Source organism: Pezoporus wallicus, unplaced genomic scaffold (genome assembly GCF_028554395.1).
Source record: "Pezoporus wallicus isolate ANWC-B61680 ecotype Strahan unplaced genomic scaffold, APGP_CSIRO_Pwel_v1 contig_4901, whole genome shotgun sequence".
Taxonomy (NCBI): Eukaryota; Metazoa; Chordata; class Aves; order Psittaciformes; family Psittacidae; genus Pezoporus; species Pezoporus wallicus.
In genome coordinates this window covers 4,965,063-4,980,985 of record NW_026640354.1, presented here as the reverse complement: position 1 = coordinate 4,980,985, position 15,923 = coordinate 4,965,063, and the positions used below count along the sequence as shown (strand labels likewise).

Genomic DNA, 15,923 nt, shown 5'->3' with positions numbered 1-15,923 from the left:
TCATCCACACATAAGGATTATATTGGCTTTGGTGAAGACAGTTCTTTGTGTTAGTATTCAAGCCTCTTCTTGTAGAGAATATGATCATCTTCAGGCAGTACATATTTGCTGGCTTTTGGTGTTGTTTTTTGTGTTTTTTTTTCACTTAAACTACAAAGGTGTGATCCATGGGGTTACTGATTATTCATTTGTGCTCTCTATTTTATTTTATCAACCATATATCTTCTTGGTTCACACTTTGTTGTTGAAATATCTCAGGTTCACCAACAAACTCTAGATGTAACAGTTTTGATATATGGTCATATGGAAAAGGATCAAAAGCATATAACATGAACAGCCACAGAGCCATCTGCAGGGCAAGATTTTAGGTAACAATCTTTTCTATTACATAATGTTTTCTATACTATTACAGTGATCATACTATTTGATATACAGTATTAAATGCATGTCCATATTAAAAAAAAAGCAGAAACAGTGATTAGGGAACAACTCTCTGAAAGGTATGCATGTTAGTACATGTTTTCATTAATCGATGTTCTCCAGGCATATACAAACACCTGACGATTACAGAATACATAAACTGAAAATTACTCATAGAAGTTAAAACCATTATTTCTTTTTTGCCTACCTTCACTCCCCTTTTACAGCGCAATCCCACTGCACTGTGTGAACACCAGCCAGGAATCAGCAGCAATTCCTGCTACTCTTTCGGAAGGCGCCAGGACATCCATTGACAATGATTCCAACATAAAAATTTCACATTCAAGTGTGAGTACAGCTTTTCAGAGAAAATTTTTAACACTTGCTTTGAATGGCCAGCAGTAGGTGTAATTGTAAAACCCAGAATGGTAACACAGATTACTGTCTCTTTCTTTAATGCTGCTCTAGTGTTTACTTGCTTGCCAACACAGCCCTGCTATTCAGGCAACATATATAATTTCCTTAGTCCTTGTCTCAAGTATAGTGCAGGCAAATGGAAATGGACCTTACAATGGCATTGCCTTCACTTCATCTTTTAGCTTTATTTTTTTGTCTATATGACTCAGTTCCTTTGTTAGCTGTAAGCACATAATCTTGCATGAATCAGTGGTTTGTCAGGATGATGGGAGTTTGACAAAATAGACTTCAGTACGCTATGCAGACCATGTAAGTTCAAAGACAGTTGCTTGTAACATAGTAAGGGGCTGTTAGGAAAAAAAAACACAGACAACTATGAATGAGCGCTTTTACACCCTGCATTTTCACTCTGCATGCCCTCCCATAAGAAGTGTATGGCAGAGCAGAAACAGGAAAGAGTGTGTAGCTATTCCAGATTTCCTGCTTGCAACTCAGCAGGGCTGCACGTTCTTCTCCCTCAAATGCCCTTTTCTGTAGGTATTCCTAACTAGACTGTGAATTCTGTAAATTTTATGTGATTCAGTCATTTCCCCTAGAAAGTAAAGACAGCTGGTCTGCCACAAATTTGACAGTCTGACATCCCCTACTTTCCCTAGTTTCAGAAACTGCACTTCTTTACAGGCTTCCAAAATTTAGTAATTGACAATCCTGTTATCCTCATAATTTACATAATTCATGTAATACATTCTTTCAGTATCTTTGGTTTTGTTGTTTGCTTGATTTATTTTAATAATAATGATTCAGGAAAAAAGCAGGTGATCTTAAACAGAGATAATTCTTTGGCCTTAATCTAAGCCACTTCCTGTGAATAAACAATTGAGTACCTGATTCCCCCTTGAGACCTAGAGGAATGCTTTACATCCCCAGGTGATTCTTCATTTGTGTATCCTCTTTACCTGCTTTTACTGCTCCGTCTCCTTGTGCCAGAGGCTTTGCTGGAGTCATTCAAATTCACTGAGAGAACTCTACCAAAACCACCGCATGCCCCCACAGGTGGTTAGCATAAGGCAGCAGTGTGATTAGCACAAAAGAAACAACAGTTCTTTCTTTCCTGACAGCTGTCCTTTGGGAATTGTTGATCTTTTCCCTGTCTTCATGTAAAGACAAGGATAACAGACACCCGTAGTCATAAACTGGTTAAGACACTCACATTAAAAGCACTGAGAAAATAGTATGAACTTAAAATTAAGAACACTGTCTTTTCATCTAAAAAATCCATTGAAGAAAATTAAAGAGTTGCCATGAAAACAGATATGCCTATTGAAATGTGTTTCTGTAAGGCAGATCTTGTTAAAAAAAATACTTTTATGGAGCAGATTATCACACTGTCAAAATAATTTAGATGAATATTTTTATTGAATAAACTTCTGCTGGAAACTGCAACAGTTACACATGGTAGTCACTGTAGAAGTATGGTTTATTTTAAACCTGTTTTAATTTAAAATTTTCATTAAAACAGCAACCCCGTGTTTTTTAATACTGAGTAGTTGGAGGTAAAGTTGCCGAATCAGGATAACGTCAATTAAAAATCTTACCTATGTAATGGGTATTGAAGAAAAATGAGCTATATTATATGTTCATCTATATAGGTTTCAAAAAGTGATTCCGACATTGCAATTGAAAACAGGGGAAATTCAGTAGCAGGGTTCTTGCAATAACTGACAAATCAATAGTAAATAATAGAATTTTACATAGCAGTATTTTTTGAAAGAGGAAGATCTGTAATGTTCAAACACTGTATTTGTTACCTGTCCAAATGATAACATGGTTTCTTAAATTGAGGCAAGGCTGCAATCTTACCTTTCTGTATTTTAGGATCTAGCTAAAAAAGTAAATGTATCTTTGACCATCTATGGAGCCCAGATAAAGTGAGTTGAGATTTTTATGTTTTCACTATTCATGGAAACACTGGGAAATATAATCCTTTTCACAACCTTTTAATTCAGAAGAATAAGAGCGCTGCATAGGCTACTACAAGCAATTCAGATTGTTTTCCAGCCTTCAGCCTGTGGTAATTTTGGGGTTTGAATCCCACAGCAGTAGGTCCTCATGAAATTTAATGTCTGGTGAAGTTTTTCACTAGAACAGGACAGATGTGACCTGGCACTGGTCTGATGGAAAAATGCTTATACATTGTACTGCACTATATTTTATTCTAACTATTTTTAAAAATGCTCCTGGTATAATCAGTAGCACACAGGAGAAGCAAATGAACAGAACTATGCACAACACTGTTAGCACGTCCTTGCTAATGCGGCTTTACCATTTTCTGGTACCCAGAATTAAATATTCCAAATACAACTATTCCTTTGTATTCCTTCTGCAGAAAACTGACAGCCCATTGACTGGCTTGACATGAGCCCAGTGAAAACACTCATAGGGATCACTAATTCCCAATTCATAATTATTTTCGTCTTTGACTATTCACTCTGTTTTTACTTAATTTAATATGGTTTACCAAAAAAGTTTTCTAATTTTAAATCAGAATAACTGCTTCACAAATTTTCAAACCTATAAGTCCAGTAATACAGTGATAACATTTTTATCAGTTTGAACTTCTTCTAACTCTGAAAATAAAATCAAAAATATATCTTAGGCAGAATTCTAGGTCTTTTACAGTCATCTTGGCAGTTAGCCGTGACATACAAACTGTGGTATCTTCTCTTTCAGCTGGATGGGGTGAGGGATGTGTGGGGTGTGTGCTGCAAAAAGCAGAATATTCAACTGTCTGGAAACAAAACTTTTCTGCGTCAATACAGCTGATTGGCTACGCCCACTGAAGTGTCATCAAGATCTACATTTTTTTTTCCTTGGAGTTGAACTTTCTCCACTAAACAATTAATTTTGCTTAATGAGTAAATTGCAGCAGAAAATGTTTCTCCATCACTACCTGTCAGGTTATTAAATCTCATTAAATCTGCTTTGTCTGATGTCATCTCTTTGCATTAAGCTATGTGAACAGGAATTAACTACACACTGTTTTTTCTAATGATAAATCTTAATATATACACATCATTATTTTGATTCTCAAGATGATGGTCAACCATGCAAAGAACAAAGGAAATTGTTATTAGTAGAGCTGTACTCTGAAGTATGACATATGAGAATTAAGATATAAAAATATGAAATGCAAGGAGAAGCTCTGTTTCCTAAGAAGCAACAATTCCGATGTTTATCTGACACAATAGCTTCATCAGTAAATGCTTCCTATAACTTCACATTACTATCGAGCATAAGCCTAATATGAATTAGAGGGATTTCCTAATAGAGGCAGAAACAATTTTAGAAACAGATATTAAATTACAAAATACAATAAATATAAGCAGAGTAGCTATTAATATTACAATTATAACTAGTATCAGTGATCAAGAATTTGTGCCAATAACTTTGACAACAATACTGAAAAAGAAACTATACTGTTTCAATTCTAAGTACTTCCTACTTTTTGAAACTAAATTAGAGGTTACTTTTAAAATAAAAATAATTTTTAAATTAGATTTTAAGTTTCAGCACCCTGATTTTTTGAAAATTCCTTTGTTGAAGGTGGGGTGGTTTGGGATTTTTTTTTTTTTTAGATTGAGTCCTTAGGTCCACTTTTCTTTAAAAAAAAAAAAGGAAAAAAATAACAGCCAAGTTTCTCTTAGCTGGAATTCTCAAATTACTTGTCAGTATTTGACTTCCTGATAGTCCTGAAAATATGTACTTACTGTGGGAAAAAATAAATTATGATCAAGAAAGTTACCACAAAGAGAAGCAAAAAAAAAAATGGCTGGACAGATTACTTAGTTATTTGTGTCTCTTCACAGAGAATTTAACTTATAACTGATGTACAACTGCTAATTTTCCAAATAAAGATCCCACACCACAAACTGAAAATAAAATGACAATAATTTTCAACTGTGGAAATGGCTTTTAACATCATGGAAAGCATTGTGGAGACAATATCAACACCTCTTTAGCTTTTGTGACTACAAGAAAAGTGATGAAATATAGACTTAATGAATAATTACATGCAAGAAATATTCAAAGAAACTGTCAGGACTTTGAATGTGTCAACCAGCTCTAATTTGCTTAAACAGACTATATTCATCTTTCACTGCACTCTTTCTTGGTGACCTCTTTTCCCTCTCTCACAGATACAACTGCATATGTTCAAGGTCAGCTCTGATGTGGCCCAGCACTGTCACCTCAGACCACCCTACTGTGAAAACAGAACTCACCTCTCAGATGTCTACCTTTTCATTCATTTACATGAATGAAAATGCATTTAAGCTCAGGCACTAGATCCTTTCCAGGGCTATTTTGTCAGGATGCATGTATCCAGTTTTGTACATTGCTAATCCTGATCAGCTGACTTCTCAGATTGACTGCAAATCACTACAGACTTGTTTGTCGGTCACCCGTCTTTTGGCTGAATCTGTGAATCTTCTGTGGGCATTGAGGAACTTTGTGCCCTTTACTGGTGAAGATATTGTCACTGCCAGCCTTGCTGTCACCCTTGGTTCCAGCTCTCCTTCCTTTACACAGGAGAGCTACTCTTCCCACTCAATGAAGCCAAGGAGTAACAGTAATCCTAATGCATTCTGTCTGAGCACCCAAACAGGTAAGCGTGTTAGGACTGGATAATTGGCTGTAGGTGACGCTGTTTGTGTAGAGTGGTGGACAAGATGATATCCAGAGTCATTTCCAACCTCAAGCACTCTGTGATTCTGTAATCTTCTCCTGTTATTTGCAGAATGAGCACTTGTTTAGAATAACCTTTATGTTCCCAGTTATTGCTGTTGGAAAAACTCTTCTTTCCTCTCTTCTGACAAGCTATGATCAGGAGAATCTTGGTACATGATGGATGTTAGAACAAGCAGAATTATTTTATTTTTCAAATTGTCAGTTTGAATTAATCTTGCTGCATGGCAGTTTCATTATCAAGCTTCTAAGCTTTTAACGAGTTTAAATGTGCTTATGCTTAAATTGCTAATTTGATTATGGTTAAAACAATGGCAACAGATGTTCTCAATTCAGGCAATATATTTTTAAAGACTCGTTCTCATTTGTGTGGACTGGCACTGGACTACAATTATAGAGATGGATATATCTCTATAATATATATATTATATATATGTAATTTTTACAATAAAAATACTTTTCAGTTCTCTTACTTGATACAATACAAAACATGCTCTCAGTAAGAAAGTAATAAAAAAAATCTGTATTACCCAAGTGATTAGTCCTTATGTTATTGATTTAAATAAATAAAACACATAAATGCATGTCCCTCTTGTCTCTTAAGAGTAATGAATGCATTGCAAGTTCTGCTTGTTTGAAGCTTTTATACTTTGGAGCACTGAATTAGTTTAACATATATTAAATTACTTACAGTGAATCCACCAATTATATTAAGACACAATCCTTCATTCAGACAGTTGATGCTGAGCAGCCTGCAGTAGTCAATTACTTCCTCACAGTTCTTTCCAGTGAATCCTGGCAGACAGCTGCAAATACATCCGTGTATCAGAGGACTTGTATTTTAAAAGTTAATTGTATTTAATTATTTTCCATAATTCTATTAAATAATGTTCTTGCAGTAACAAAACCAACTTCATATGTTATTTAAAGTAAACAGGACGTGTTCTCAGGCAATTAAAAAACAGTTGCATGATTCTGGATATTTTTGCTTCCCCATAAAATATATTTTTGCATTGATTAAAACATTTTCATACCAAAACTTCATATAATCTTCCAGAAACATTAAATAATCTAGAATGAGGTAGTAAAAAAAGTAAAAAGTACAGTAAAAAGCTGTAAATGAGGTTTCAGAAATCTATTAGAAAGGACGAGTCAATTAAACCATCAGAGAAAAAAATTAGAAATATGATGATAAATAAGGTCTAAACTACTTAGCATCAATCATTACTAATGACTAACAAAGATTAGTCAATAATGACATGCTTTGGTATGTAAGGAACAATCTGTGGAGAGAACAACACATGGTTTAGTGTTTGCTTATTTGCAATTCAGTATTTTCATTAAAAGAGAAAACTAGCATTCTATTTTTATGACAAGTTTTTATTTCCACGTTATGCCAATGGAGCCATGGGTAACTATTCTATGGTAAAAGGAACTGCAGGCATTTCTTCTGCTTCATGTCAGCACTTGTCATTAGTAGGTGAAAATCTTTTTCTTACCTATCCTTCCAGTGATTAAAAATATCCTCTGTACACAAACAAAAGAGATGAGGTAGATGCAAATGTAAACAAGTCTTATTCAAAAGCAACAATGGAACAAAGTAGAAAAATATTTGAATATGTATATCTTGCTCAAAATGTGCAAAAAGTAAAATACAGACTGCAAAAACTCTCTTTTGTGTTTTAACAGATACATGATGCTTGTCAAATTCACTCAGTATTTACTTGCAGACATGCTTAGCATGTTCCCCTGTCTAAAGGCTCCTTCTTGTAGCATGGAAAAAAAAGATTTAAGTAGAAGAGAAAAATAATGGCCAATTGCCTGAAAATTTGTAATTGTGAAGGAACCCAAAAATAATAGATGGGAAGTTTCTTTATCTCTTTCTGAGGGGAACTTTGTCTAATGACTCAGCACAGAAGCTGGAAATCAGGAAGATGACAAAGAATTGTTTCTGTTTGTTTTTGTTTTTTTTTCCCTATGCTCTTCTCCTACTGGATTCATGTTGCTTATGTTTCCCCATTTTTAGAAACAATACCATGGCTAGTTTCAGTATGAAGAAGCCTCTCACAGTTATATAGCGCAAGTAAAGGCTATATTACCAATAGCAAATCGTCAACAGCATTTAATAAAAACTAGGTTGGCTGCATTTTCTAACTCAGTTAAGGTGCCTAATCAGCGGGTGTGGTTATGCCTGTGAGGGATGTAGAGAGGCACCTAGCATGTCCAGAAGCTTAAGTCACTTATTAACCTTTGGTGAAGTGTCAAACCAGATAGATTTCACCAGAAACCCCTGGAAAGTATCCACACAGTCCATACGTAGGTCCATTTGGACAGAGATAGGTGTATATGAGAAAGCATCCTCTAAATAGTTATATTCTTTCAGTCTAGTATAAAACAACCACAGGAGGACTCTCTATGCAAGTAGCAATCCTCACCCTTCTCTTGAAAAAATGGCTATATGTAAATCCTATACTTATATTGCTACCTTTTCAAATACTTAGAATCAAAACTCTTGCAAAGTCTATTCTTAACTCATTTCTGGTTCACATATTGTAGCTAAAAGAAGCTTTTCATTATACTTGACTGCCTTTATTTAGGAATAAATAGGATATTATTTAGGAATAAATAATTAGGATAGTTACACACTTATTTTTCCCTCTGAACAGAAGTAGTCATACAAACCGATGGCTTATTTGTTGTCCTCTATGTTACAGCACTATTCATCCATACATTATATTTATGCGTTAAAGGAATGAAAAAGTAAATAAAAGTCTCTCTTGTTATAATTCCATTTTTAATTAACACTTAAAACCAAATCAGAGCAACTCAATTGTAACATTTGTTTTACTGGTTTGTCTTTACCAAATATCCTGTACCAGGTGAAAAAGCTCCTACTTTTCTGGTTCAATTTATTTGGGTAATTGATGACTGTTCCATAAAACAAACTGTTTAGTAAGCTAATTGTGGAAGCTGCTTCTTCTATTTTAAAAATTTGCTAATTTTTCCCATTTTTGTTTTTGACGTCATTTTGCAATAGACGTACCAAAGTCAGAGGAGGTAAGAGTAAAGTAGCACTAACAAAGTTGACAGTAAAGTTTCGAAGAAGACACCAACAGAACAAATTTTCTCAGAACACCCTTTCATATTTTTTTGTGATATTTTACTGTCTTAAGAACATGCTACTATTAGAATCTAAGCACAAAGCTGTATATGATAGCAAGACTGAAAGGATGGAATTAGGATACAAGATAGTCATACATCATAACTGGAGAAAATTATAATGTGTGTTTGGTTATATGTTTAGAATTTAAAATCACTGCTTTCCCAAAGAAAGGAGAAGTGGATAGAAGCCAGGATGGTGATGGATATAAGCAAAATGGAGCTTGGGTATAAGGAGAAGCACATAATGTAGGGACAAGAAAACAAAACAAGAAGGAGTAAAAAGGTCAGTTCAGCTATTACTTGAATTTGTATATGCATGTGACAAAAAAATGAAACAAAACTTCTGCTTAAAATTTTGAACGAGAAGCTCCAAACGTCCTGAATAAAGCAACATAGTTAATAGTAGGTTTGCTTTGTGTAAAATGAATTCAGAAACAACTCACAAACAGAAAGCTTCAGAGTCTGTGACTTAACAAAACTGAAACTATTAAACAACTGTTCCTATAGAACGTAGTTAATGTGAGACAGAACTACAAAGATAATCTTGAATCCTAGAAATAGTAAAATCTGCTGACTGTCGGCCCTCTCTAGAAGTCAGCATCTCCTCTACACTCTGATTTTGGCAATACTGTAGCTCCCACAACCAGCTACTGAATCTGGTATCCTTTTGAAAGGTATGCAATTCATACTCCCTGGAAATGCCTTCTCTCAACTAAATGCCTACTTCCCAGTATACAGGCAGAAGTATATACAGAATTTACATTTATTAAATATTGAGGATCAAGTGGTAGAAAATTGTAATTTAACAAAAAAAAGAGGAAATAATTTCATATTTATTAAAAATAAACACTAAAAAATATTGCAATCAGTAATTACAGCCTTCAGGTACTGAAAGGTAATACTACGCGTGTGTACTGGTTTTCAATATGTGAATGGACAAGCTGCTAAATAATCTCATGGAAGTACCTTTTCCCATGGAAGGCTGGACCAGATGATCTTTTGAAGTCTCTTCTAACCTGGCTCTTCTATGATTCTCTCATTCTATTGAAACCAATTTCCAGTGCTTCTATACTTATCTAACATTAGAAGTCTGCAGTTTTAGTATTTGGTTTGAGAGAGCAACCCAGGCTTTTTCTGTGCCTCTGTAAAGAGAAAACCCTAAACCTCAAGAAGGTGTTTCATCTCACCTGTCCTGAATATAACTCTTTGGAATAGGGGTAATTTTATGGAGTTCCTCCTTCACCAAGAAAGTGTGTCATGCAACTTGGATGCTAAGGAAAACTATGGGGGTCTAAAGTTTTTAAGTTTTTATGTAAATAGTCTGTAAGGGCAAGGCACTCAACATTGTGCAAAGCTGAAGGATGCATTCTCCATTATTCTATTCACAGTGTTCTCCCTAGGATGTTATTCCCCTTTTTAGAGTGTTCTTAGTGCTAAAAAATAACAAGCTTGTAACCTACCCTGCTTCTCAAACTAGCTCTCTACAAATATCTTGCCTGTTTTACCAAATGCATATTTTACACACAGAAAAACTATACACTTATATACAAATGTAATATACAGATATTAAATGTAAAATCTAAGTGCCACTTATATTAATAGGATCTTAATGCTTGATATTAGTAGTAAAGAGGATTGTATCACTTGAGCCTAAAATTAAAACCTCTAGTACCTAGCTTTACCACATAACCTAGGTGAATCTCTGAATAATCAGTATGCATGGGTTAATTGGCCATTTTTATTTTCTGTTATATTGGTCTAAATCATGACTTCCATTCTTATTCTTCCATATTATATCAACTGGAAGACTGTTAAATCACCATGCCTTTCCATGGCTATTTTTAATAATCAATTTCCTTGATACGATGAAGTTCATGGTACAGATTATTTCTACCAGTGGTTTGAGAAGTTATAAATTATTCAATCTGCATTGTACACAGGGCCAAGATTTTTTATTATTTCTTTTTTTTAAGAAATGCAATCTTATCTTGGTATTAATTGCTTATGTTATGCATAATTTTAAATGTAAGCATCGGGCATCATTTCATACTTATTCCTGCGCCAACATACCATGTAAAAGACTGGCTGTACAGTAGTAAATTATTAGCAGCATATGTCTTGTGTTAAAGTATTGGAAAATAAATGTTAACCCCATTGTTCTATGCTATAGATATTTATTGGGAAGATCTAATTTTGTGTGTTTCCATGTGTTTGTAAATGTATATATATATATATTTAAGTGTAAGTATAAATAAAATTGTCTTTTTTTTTCTTCTTTGGGAAAATAGCCAACACAATTCTATTTATATTTTAATTTTCAGACTTCTCAACTGAATCGCTTCTGGTAGACTCTAACTTTATATCTGTACTTCAGTTATGCATTTGTGGTTTCTAAATTAATTCATAATGGTTTCAGGCTTTTGTGTACCACAGCTTTCAGTTTTTATGAATATCTTAAAATTTGAAAGTGGTTTATTGCACTTCAGTAGTGCCCAGCAGAACTTACTCCAGGCAGCAAGATAAAAGCCAAACAAATGGGAAGAGGACAAACTGTACTCTTTAGTGGTGTAGGAAAACTAACCTATTAGTTTTAGTTTAAAAATAGTTTTAAATAGCTTCTAAAAAGCTATTTAAAATAGAATAAAATGATATACCGGGTCATCTGTTATTTTCAAATGGATAATTTCCAGCATGGTCTTCCTGGATAAAGCACTTTTTACTATGCTGCTTGAAGGATCAATCTAAGACCTACTAATACATGTTTGTGAATCAGAAATTAAATGATTTGTCTTATCCTATCAGAAACAACAGAAATATCATATACCTTGAATGGGAGTGGTACCTGTAGTATAATTGTCTTACTTATCATCATTTTGTCAGGATTTATATATTTTATCTTACAGAATTGCTGATTTAAAAGTTTGTAACTTGTTAAATGTTTTAAATCTTTCTCTAGTACTTCACAAGTTTTTAAGAAGACTGACACAGTAGAACACCAAAAATACATAAACAATTGTTGAAAGGAATGTGTTTTTTTTCTGTGTGCTCTGTGACTGAAGAAGTCTTTTCTTTCTGCAATCACTGGGATGTCATCAAGTGATCAAAGTACTGAAATAAATTCATTTCTAATCTTACCGGCAGTTATAGTTCTGGTGTTGAGCTACACAAGTTGCGTTATTTAAGCAAGGCAGTAATTCACATGGATTCAGTATTCTCTCACAGAACTTGCCAGTGAATATTGGCAGACAGATACATGCCACATCCTATAGAAGAAATTAAAAATAATTATTTGTTGTAATCAAGGCAATACAGAAATTAGTGTTTAGTTCCACTACTATAGAGATCCTAACTAGGACAGAGTTTCATCATATTAAACAGTCTACAAAGACAGAACAAAAAGCACTCCTAGCTTACAAACAGAATTTAGGACAAGTTGGATAAGCATTCCAGCACAAATTATGCAAGAGCTCAGTTTGCTAGCTGGAAATACACCAGCTCTAAATTTAGCTGGATTTGTCATTTCATAACTGGATTGAGAAGGAACTTTGCAATTCATTTAGGGTTTTTCCTAATTTCTGAATTTGTATCAATGTAATGTTTGCATCTTTCAAACAGTAACAGTACACAAGGTACATCAAATACCAAACAGTATTTGCTAACTAGAGTAGGAAATAAAATGTTTTTTCCCCTTTAATATGAAACACAGAAAATATGTTTCTCTATGATGGTGAAAGACATCTGTAATTTGCACAGTAAGAACAATAAGTTATTTTACAAACAATTTCTGAGAGCTGATAATCCCACCCTTATTTTTCTATATAAAGTAATATTCTTTACAGGTCTTCTGATGTCAGAAAGTATAGGAAAATTATACACGGGTTTATTCCCCCAATGAAATTGCAAGTGTTCAGGTGTTTCCTTAGAATCAGTCTTAAAGGCATGATCAAGGGAACTCTCAACATCTAGTGAAAGATTTATATATATGTGTAAAACAAACTACTTCATCTGTTTGACTATAGAAATGACTGTACAAATTACAATGTGCTAGTATATCTACTAAAAAATATTTAGACAGATTGTATAATTTAGAAATCTATCAATTTCTTTGGGAATTTAGATGTCTTTTTTTCTCTCTGTGAGTATGCATTGCTGGAATGTGATACTGAGCTTTTGAATCTTCCGCTATTTTGGTTCTGTATAATCACTGCTATTTGCAATAGTCATGCTAATGAAAGAGCACTGACAATGCAGTTTGAAATATGACCAGATATGACTCTATTATCAAGTCTGCATTAATTTATTCTATTTTACAAGAAGAAAAAAGAAGAGGGAAGGGGAAAGGGATGGAAATTAAAACCAAGTATTAAAACCAAGTATCACAGGCAAAGCATGAGAATAGGAAACAACCATTAATTAATAAAGATGACTGATGTATCATATTTTATATCAGAAGATTTTATTAGGGAGAAAGAAAAAAGTTAAGCAACACTGGTAGTTTCTTAAGTGACAAAAAAAAACCAACTGAACTGAAAATGTGGTATTTGGCCTTTTTAACAATAGGAATATTAGGAACACTGCACATTCAGACAAAGCTCGGTTTCTTCATGGATCATGCAAAACTCATTTTAAAATGTATATTAGAATTAAATGGTCTGCCACTTTCATGGAATAGATCCTCCTGGAAGCTATGGCAGGGCACATGGATGACAGGGAGGGGATTAGAAACAGCCAATATGGCTTCAAGAAGAGCAAATCATGCCTGACTGACTAATCTGGTGGCATTCTATGATGCAGTAACTGTGCTGATGGATAAGGGAAGAGCAACTGATGCCATTTACCATGACTTCTGTAAGGCATTTGACATTGTCCCACCAAACATCATTGTTGTTAAACTGGTGAGGTATTGGTTTGATGGATGGACTGCTCAGTAGATAAGGAATTGGCTGGATGGCCATTCCCAAAGAGTTGCAATCAACAGCTCCATGTCCAAATGGGGATCAGTAACAACAAATGGTATCCCTCATGGGCCTGTACTAGGACCACTACTGTTCAGTATCTTTATAAATTACACAGACAGAAGCATTGAGTGCACCCTCAGAAGTTTGCACATGACACCATGCAGAGTGGTGCAATTGATTCACTAAAGAAGGAATTCCATCCAGAAGGACCCTGACAGACTTGAGCAGTGGGCTCCTGTGAACCTCATAAGGTTCAACAAGGCTCAGTGTAAAGTCCTGCACGTGCGTCAGGGCAATCACCAGTATTAGTACAGACTGCATAATGAATGCATTAGGAGCAGCCCTGAGTAGAAGGACTGGGTAATAGTGCTGCTTGGAAAATTGGATGTGAGCTAGCACTATGCACTTGCAGTCCAGAAAGTCAACTGTATGCTGGGCTGCATAAAAAGAAGTGTGGCCAGCAGATCCAGGAAGGTGCTTCTCCCACTCTAGTCTTGTAAGATCCCACATGGAGTACTGTGTTCAGTTTCTGGGGACTACAGCATAAGAAAGACATGGACCTGTTAGAGCAAGTCCAGAGGAATGCCACAGAAATGGCCATAGAGAAAGGCTGAGTGGATTGGGGTTGCTCATAAAGGTAAAGAAAAGTCTCTGGGGGCTCTGTTGAGGCCTTTCAATACTTAAAAAAGGGCCTACAAGAAAGCTGGAGAGGGACTTTTTAAAAGGGCCTGTATTGATAGCACAAATAATAATGTTTTAAGCTGAAAGAGGGAAAGGGTAGATTTAAATTAGAAATAAGGAAGATACTCTTTATTATAAGGATGGTGAGACACTGGAAAAGACTTCCCAAACATGGGTGCCCCATCCCTGGTAGTGTTCAAGACAAGGCTGGATGGGGCTTTGAGCAACCTGGTCTCATGAAGGTGTCTTTACCCATGGCAGGGGGTTTGGCACTAAATGATCTGTAAGGTCTCTTCCAACCAAAACAACGCAATGATTCTACGAATCCTTGTTCAAATAGAAATCTCTGAAGCTTATACTTACATTTGGCAAATCGATGCATGTACCTCCATTCTGACATGGCCTTGAAGAACATTCATTGATATCAATTTCACAGTTGTGACCAAGAAAACCAGCAGGACAATCACAAACATATCCATACTGGTTGTATTGGCATATGCCCCCATTCAGACATGGCTGAGATGCACAAGGATCACCAGGTTTCTCACAAAATGGACCTAAAAGTAATAAACACAAAAAGGTAGGGAGTGTTTGAGTGAATGATGCTTCCTGGTATTCTGCCCATAATATTTTTTTTTTTTTTTTTTTTAATAATTTTAGGAAGGATTGAGAAGCTTTTATTTATAGTGGTTTTCTGCTATTGTCTACCCTATGAGGCTCTAAGTTACTAACTGGGACATCTGAAAACTATCACCAATTTAATAGAAAAGAACTAAAAATATTCCTGTTGGTTTATTTCTTTTGGTGAATAAACATGGTAGAAGTATGTGGGAGTGAATGTGGGAGTGACTAAACTCATCTCTAACAAAAGGAGGAGAAGAATTGGAACCACAGTTCCAGGAGATACTGAATGGTCACTGAACATCTCTTTCACAGCAGTTATTACGAAGAAAAGCTGAATACAACAGACTTTCAGATCAAAGAGGTTGTTCCTATTCCGGTTTTAGAACTAGCCAGCAGTGAAGCTGACTGTAGCCTCAGTAGGTACATAGTCATGCACACACACACACAAGACAGACACACTGTCCACATGGATCAACATAAATACAAACACCATTCACATCAGCATGAACAACAATGTTCAAACTTTTCCTCCTCTCTGAGTAGTCAGTACTGAAGCTCATCTGCTAACATATGCACTCCTTTCTTTCCTGAAAGCGCAAATAAACCCACATAAATGGATCACTCAAATATCAGTGCAGGTTTTAAATTATGTCTGATATCCAGATCCATATCCTGAACCTCTTACCAAGTTGCTGGCTCAGATCTTAAGTCATTCCAGATCTGGGTATTATTCTAGTTGCAAAAGCCCACCCCTGCTAGCTAAGAAGGGTGGTAACACAGACGTAAAAAGACAGCCGTGGTCTGTGGTAACACAGAGACTCAGCCAGAGAAGCATAATGAGCAGAAGACTGCTTACACCCAACCAGCCCTTTTATCACCTTTTCTCTGCATTTTCCCATATTTGTACTCCTCCCACCC

General features: G+C 35.2%; 1 protein-coding gene across 1 annotated transcript in view; it reads right to left on the bottom strand.

Moving 5' to 3' along the window:
• Window positions 1-15,923, bottom strand: part of EYS (eyes shut homolog) — a gene marked incomplete at its 3' end in the record, with an annotated part of 771,151 nt that overhangs the window by 705,673 nt on the left and 49,555 nt on the right. Inside the window, exons 3-5 of the mRNA XM_057418821.1 lie at window positions 14,745-14,938; window positions 11,878-12,005; window positions 6,272-6,386 (exon numbers count right to left, since the gene is read on the bottom strand). Coding sequence (XP_057274804.1) covers window positions 6,272-6,386; window positions 11,878-12,005; window positions 14,745-14,938 — 437 coding nt within the window. The remainder of the gene's footprint in view (window positions 1-6,271; window positions 6,387-11,877; window positions 12,006-14,744; window positions 14,939-15,923) is intronic.